Below are 7,175 nucleotides of genomic sequence, written 5' to 3' on the forward strand. Positions count from 1 at the left end.
GCAACCTAAAACATACTTAACCATAAAACACGCCAATATAGCACATAACTAACTGCAAATAACTAAAGAAACCGAACAAAAATGTAAACGATAAAAAGGAAGGGGAATTACCTTCTTCGGGTGCAGCGAAGTGAGGCGAAGGTTTCGATATAACCTCGAACACTTCAAATCTACTTCGAAACACTACGAATCCCGAATTTGTATACCCTCGAATCCAAACAGATGCCAAGGGCAAAACAGAACAAAAGATGGTGTGGATTTTGACTCGATATCAAACAATACTGCTAAAAGAACTAATATTTTCTAAGGGGGGAGTTCAGCTCCTCCGGACCTTTTCAGGGGATTTGAGGGGGTTCACAAACTTGTTTTCCTAAGGTATTTCTTGCGATTCCAGAACCTAATTTGCAGGGGATTTCTCCGTCTCACGACCTTTTCCTGGGGAATTAATAAAAAAAAAATCCTCCTCCCAGACGATTCAAACCGCCACTATTTATATGGTTTTTCTTTGTGTTGTGTTGAAATAAAAGAAATACGCGTGGGGAACAGGGGGAATGGGGTGACAGAGGAGCGTGGGGGGACAGAGCAAGGTGGAGCCGACAGAGGCAACGTGGGAAGAGAGAAGAGAGATAGACGAAGGAGGGAGAAGAGAAGGAGAAAGGGGCTGGGGTGTGCGGCTGAAGCAAAAAAATGGGAAGGGAACCCTTGTTTTGGATCGAAAATTGGGCCGTCCGGGTCGGGTCGGGTATTGGGTGTAGTGGATTGGGTTGGCTGAAAATATGGGCTGGGTGAATTAAAATGTGGGCTGATTTTATGAACTGGTCCGAAAATAGTATGGGTTGATTGGACTATTACATTTAAATAAAAGACCTATTTAAATAAATCTATACTAACGTGTGTTAAAATATTACTTTAATATAAAATATGCAGTTATTAGTGCTCGGATAAAAAAAATGACGTTGTAACAGTCGTGCAATAATATTTTGAAAGTCCACAGTAAATAAAAACTACTATTTAATTATGCGAAGATAAATGCAATGCGTAAGCTGATAAAAATGCTAAAATGATAAAAATGTGAATTATAATAATATCGGTAACAAAATAACAGCAACAACAACAACAACAACAACAACAACAACAACAACAATAATAATAATAATAATAATAATAATAATAATAATAATAATAATAATAATAATAATAACAGCGGGTAACTGTAATAGAATAATGAAACACCATTATTTGATAAGAAACTAATAATTATAGTAAAAATATAAAAAATTATTTATTTATTTTTATTATTTTTTTATATTTTTTTTTGAAGTCGCCAAAATACTAGAGGTGTAAATAGATATTTCGGAGGAGAGACGAGACAAAATTGGGTGTCAACACTCTGCAGAGATATTTTAGGATAGTTTATGATTATCTTTTTATTGTTTTTCCCTATAAATGCAGAGCTAAACATAGCTAAATAATATACTTCGCTTTGACTTTTTTTTTCTTTCAGTATTTTTTTTTCTTTGTTATTTCCTACGTTTCTTTGCTAAAAACCAACAATTGGTATCAGAGCCATTTTCTTGAGGGACCTGTGAGAGATGGGTTCTGAAAATAGCTTTTCTCAAATAGCTCATCCTGTCTTTGATGGTGAAAATTATCATCTATGGGCAGTCAGAATGGAGATTTATCTTGAGGCTTTAAATCTTTGGGAGGCTGTTGAAGAGGATTATGATGTTCTTCAGCTGCCAAATAATCCTACCCTTGCCCAGTAGCAAATAGGCACTTTAGATTGGTTTAATAAATCTCTAGAAGTCTCCAAAAGGTGCATGTGTTTCCTTTCCACAACTCCATTCTGTTGTGGAGAGGCAATGCAAGAAGTTTGGTGGATGATTCCTTTTGAGAGAAAATATTCTGAAAGAATCACTCCACTGCCTAACTCAAGGGCATTATCTGACCTTATCATTTTTATCTTGGCCCCAAATTGTCATTCAATGTAAGCTAGGTAGTTTTTTAGTGCAGGGAAAGCATTGCTTTTAGTGCTCAAGAGATAAGTCCAAGTTGCTCTACTAAAATCATCTACAATAGTAAGAAAATACTTGTATCCATTGTAGGTAGATGATTTATAGGGTCCCCAAGTGTCCACATGAATTAACTCAAAAATTACCTTAGTTTTGATGCAACTAGAAGGGAATGGCAGTTTAGTTTGTCTAGCAACAGGGCATATATCACATTTGTGATCAAAATGAGAAAAGGAAGAAGAGGGACTGATGTTTTTCATTGAATCAAAAGGCATGCAGCCCAATCTAATGTGCCATAATTTTACATCATCCCTATTGTTTACTGGAATAGAAAAAGCACTAGGAAAAGAACTACAGCTGGAGAGTAAAACATCAGATTTAGAACTAGACTTGACAGGACTTTGTAGACTTGAAGTAGTGTTCATGATATATGTCACGACCCAACCCCGTGGGCCGCGACTGGTATCCTAACTGGATACCCATACGTACCTACTTAACAGAATTTCGTACCATACAAATTTTTGTTTCTTTTTTTCTTTTTTCCAAACAGATGTGTACAGAATCAGGCCGATACAGATGCGGCGCGCGCGAACATATACATGCCTGAACATACAGAAATTTACAGACAAGCCGATGAGGCTAACATACAGACGGAGTCACAAAATCGTTCGTACTTACCTAAACAGATGAAACCCGTAACCCACATATCTATCTACAGGCCTCTACAGACATACAGAATCAGATGACGGGACAGGGCCCCGTCGTACCCCAAAGTACCATACATACAGAGTCTACAGATGACAGAAGATATATACCAAAAGTATTTTCTCCGGATCAAAGGAGCTCTTCCAAAGCAGCAGAATCGATGCCCTAGACTGGCGGCGTATCTCCAGGTGCGTCTGTACCTGCGGGCATGTAACGCAGCCCCCGAAGAACCGGGGTTCAGTACAAAAAATGTACCGAGTATGTAAAGCAGAAACATAACAAACATAATCATGGTCTGAACCAGAATACAAAATTATAGCGGACAGAACCATAAATCAAACGGACGGACAGAATCATAATCCCGACAGACGGACAGAGTCATGGTCCAGACAGACAGACAGAATCATAATTCGGACGGACAAACAGAATCATAAATCATACAGACAGACAGAATCAGAATCCATACGGACAGACAGAATCAGAATCCAGACGGACAAACAGAATCGTAATCCGTCGGACAGACAGAATCATACATAGGGTACAGAAACGTGGTCGCCACTCCTACCTTTGGCGCCACAACACATCATATTTCAGAAGATTTCATATCTTCGAACATCTCCGTCACATAACACATCATATCATAACCACGGTAACCCCGGGGACAGATCACACGCCGGGACACCGGACACATCATACTTCGTAACATATACACGGTAACCGGGGACGGACATATACCACAGTACCCCGGAACCGGACACATCATACTTCGAAATTCATACATGGGACCCGGCCCCCGACAAGGGACTCGGCGGCCCATCCGCACGATATAAACCGACCCGGGATCCGGTGAAAGGAATCATAGCACATGCACGAACTGATTAATGAGATACCACATACATACAGATCATTATACAGACCCAATCAAACTGAAGTAGGCCAAATGGCGAGTCAAATCGAAGTATTCGGATAGCGTTCATAATACGCGTCTATATCCTACTTGGGAAGGCATGACAGATTATAACCAGAATCAGATTTTCAGATGTCCAAAACCATTTTGCAAGATTTATATAAAACAGTCGTATCATGATCAAAATGATAGTTCAGATATTTCCTGTGAAAAACGGACAAAAATAAGGCAATTTAGGTCATACAAGAGGTATCGGGGCTCCGTGGGCCCACCTCGGACCAACTCGAGGTGACATGCGTAAATTACTGATAAAAGATCTTATGAGGTCATCCATAATCATTCGGAAGTATTCCGACTTCGTTTGAGAAAGTTTCGTACAAAAGTTCACTTTAAAGGCATTTTATAAGAAATTGGTTTCAATCGTACTGAAGGAATTGGAGCGGATTTCCATCTCGAATTCCGAGGAACAGAGTCGTATTCAAGGCTCACGGCCGAGCCTATTACATTCAGAACATGCCTAAGAATAAAGGGGAAGGCTTTACATACCTCGATAGCGCCTTACGCTCGCTTGGCGTCGATTCCAATTTCGTCCAAAATCTAGAAATGGTCAAGTTTACCATTTGTTAGTTTCAACTTTTCAATAGTCCAAACTTAACACATACTTGCCTACCGAAATTTCGGCAGCATTTCCTCTGTATACATGACCTCCCCAAAAGTTAAACACAGCCAAACAATCAACACAACCCAACAACAATATTCATGATAACGACAAGTAGCTCAAAATACCTAATAGGGCACAATTTGCCAACTTTCCGTTCCGACCTTACACTTTCAAACCAATCTTATTATTTTCATATTCATCACCCATCAAAGTCATTACAACACGATTCGGGGGCATATCATATCATTTTCACAAGATATACCTAAGATATACAAACATACAAACTTTCCATCAAGCCACAATTTATCCAATTTTCCTAACCTTCAACGTACAAGTTCATAACACATTTCCATCTTCCAAATTCATCAACATTAATCATAATTTGCCTCTTGATACTTTCATTTCCATTTTTACATAAACCATAACAAGGTTGCATAATTTCCTTCAACAACTTAGTAACCATTTTTCCATGACAACAAAGACTATTATCCTTCCATTCATTTCACCATAACACACTTACATACTAACAAGATTAAATTCATATTCCATAACCAGCATAGTACCACACGGCCACACACATAATTTTTCCAACTTCCACTAATTCATTCAACTTTCACTTCTAATACAATTTCTACCACACTACAACAAGATTCCAACATGAATTCAAGTCATCATAGGCATGCAATATATATATATATATATATATATATATACGGCCAACACACATCCAATCCCAACACACAAAATTTTCATGATTTTCACTCATTTACACACACTACAACCTACATATACCTTCCATAACACAACAAAAGCATAAAATCCTTACCTTTCTTCAAGTTCTTCACTTGGAGGTTAAAATTGCTTTCTTGCCAAAATACTTATATCACTTTGTAGAGGACCTTGAGCTTAGCACTAATCTCACAAGAATTAAATTTTTGAACCAAGGATTAGGCTTCAAGAATTTTTTTCTTTTTCTTTCCTTTCTTTCTTTCTCACCCGAATCCTCTCCTTTCTTTTTCTTTTGTTCTTGCTTTGTGTTTTCTTGAAAGTTCTATGGATAGGGATGCATATATTATATCACATGGAAATTAATTAATTTCCATGGACTAGGGCCATAAGTGGCCGGTTGGGCCTCACTTTCTATTTTTTTTTTTAGTCCACTTGGCTAGTTTTTTTTTTTTTTTTTTTTTGTAATTCATGGAACAAGTTCTCAAAATTTCCAATTTTTCCCTTGGCCTCCTTTCATAATTCCACACCAACATATTCATAACCGACACATTCGTACCAAGCAAGGTCCAAATGTGGCCTTGTCCACTACAAGCCAAATTGTTTCGAATTTTTCGAATATGCAAAAATGCCGGATGTAACAATATAGATCCCATCCTTTGCTTCACCAATAACCAGAGGGGTCCTCATTGAATGGCCCTGCATAACACAACAAATGGAAGAAAATTTTAGTGTGCAATAGAATTGTTTGCAGAATTGATGAACTAATATCAAATTGATTTTAAAAGAAGGGACAAGCAAAACATTCTTTAGTAGCAAATTATGAGGGAGAGTGAGAGTTCCTCCATGTGTCACCCTTACCCTAAAAGAATTTGGGAGCTTGACATAAATAGGAGAAGGCAGAAGTGTAAGAGTAGTAAAGAAAGAAGGGTCAAACGACATATGAGCAGAAGCTCCTGAATCTAATATCCAGTAGCTAGAGTTAGCATGAATTTGATATAGTATTGGATCACTGAAGTGTTACCAGCAAAACAGTGCACCATGTTAGCTGAAACCTCACTTCCTGCAAATGGCACATCTCCAATCTGTGCATTCTGAAACTCTTCTTCCAAACGACCATAGTTCTCCTGAGCAACTGATCCATTTTCTTGTTTCCCATTTGTTGTGTAACCTGAATATCCAACTGTTGTCACTGCGTTAGCCATAGAGTTCCCTTTGTTGTTTGGTTGTGATTTTGACCCCTTGCTGAACTTAAAATCAGGTGGATAGCCTATTATTCTGTAGCATTTTGCAATTGAGTGTCATGATTTCTTACAATTTGTGCAAACAAATTGCTGTTGTAGTTATTGTTGTTGTTCTTTCTTGCTCTAAAATCAGTATTGTTGTACCTCTGACCTGAGAAATTCTGATGTGTTGCAAGAAATGAAGATGAGTCACCTGGAAACTTAGGATTAACATATGCCTCTCGCTGTTTCTCATCTTGAATGAGGATAGAGTAGGCATGATTCACATTAGGGAGAGGTGACATCATGAGTATGTTGTTTCTTACTGCTGCATAAACATCATTAAGTCCCATTAGAAATTGGATCAATCTTTCGTCCTGCTTGGATTTGACTATTTTCTTCTTTCCTCCACAGGTGCAGTTGCAAGAACATATTTCTCCGCTGGAGAGAGCATCCAGCTCATCCCTAATCCTCTTGATTCTTGTGAAATATCCTGATACATCAGTTGTTCCTTGCACCAGATCTGTGAGGCTTTTTTTAAGATGATAGAGTTGAGCTCCATTGGACTGACCAAACCTGTCATGAAGGTCAGTCCAGAGATCTTTAGCAGATTTTGAGTATATCACACTCCCTGCAATTTCTTTTGAAAGGGAGTTAAGCAGCCAAGAAATCACCATGTTATTGCACCTAGTCCAAAGCTTGAACTCAGGTGTATCAGCAGATGGTATTTCGGAAGAACCATCAATAAAACTCATCTTGTTCTTAGCTGATAGAGAAATAATGATGGACCTTCTCCACGCAGCAAAAATAGTTCCATCAAAAACGAAATTCACAAGATTCATCCCTGGGGAATCTGAGGGATGGAGATAATATGGACTGCTAGAGTCCATAACTGCAGAAGAAGAAGAGTTTCCCTCTGATGATTGTGGTGTATTTGCCAT

At 38.3% G+C, this 7,175-nt stretch overlaps 1 protein-coding gene across 1 annotated transcript; it reads right to left on the reverse strand.

Moving 5' to 3' along the window:
• Positions 1-1,978: 1,978 nt before the first annotated feature.
• On the reverse strand, positions 1,979-7,175 carry LOC132613257 (uncharacterized). The gene is made up of 5 exons (XM_060327286.1): positions 6,400-7,175; positions 6,036-6,289; positions 5,873-5,973; positions 5,604-5,710; positions 1,979-2,369 (listed from the first exon to the last, which is right to left on the reverse strand). The coding sequence occupies exons 1-5, from the start codon at positions 7,173-7,175 to the stop codon at positions 1,979-1,981; spliced, it is 1,629 nt and encodes a 542-aa protein (XP_060183269.1).

The sequence above is a fragment of the Lycium barbarum genome, chromosome 10 (assembly GCF_019175385.1).
Source record: "Lycium barbarum isolate Lr01 chromosome 10, ASM1917538v2, whole genome shotgun sequence".
NCBI lineage: Eukaryota > Viridiplantae > Streptophyta > Magnoliopsida > Solanales > Solanaceae > Lycium > Lycium barbarum.

Coding starts and splice junctions, on each gene's coding strand:
- LOC132613257 (XM_060327286.1), bottom strand. CDS start 7,175: ATGGCAAATACACCACAATCATCAGAGGGAAACTCTTCTTCTTCTGCA. Junction 6,290..6,399: donor CAGAATTTCTCAGGTCAGAG/GTACAACAATAC, acceptor AAAATGCTACAG/AATAATAGGCTATCCACCTG. Junction 5,711..5,872: donor AGCTCCCAAATTCTTTTAGG/GTAAGGGTGACA, acceptor TGTGTTATGCAG/GGCCATTCAATGAGGACCCC.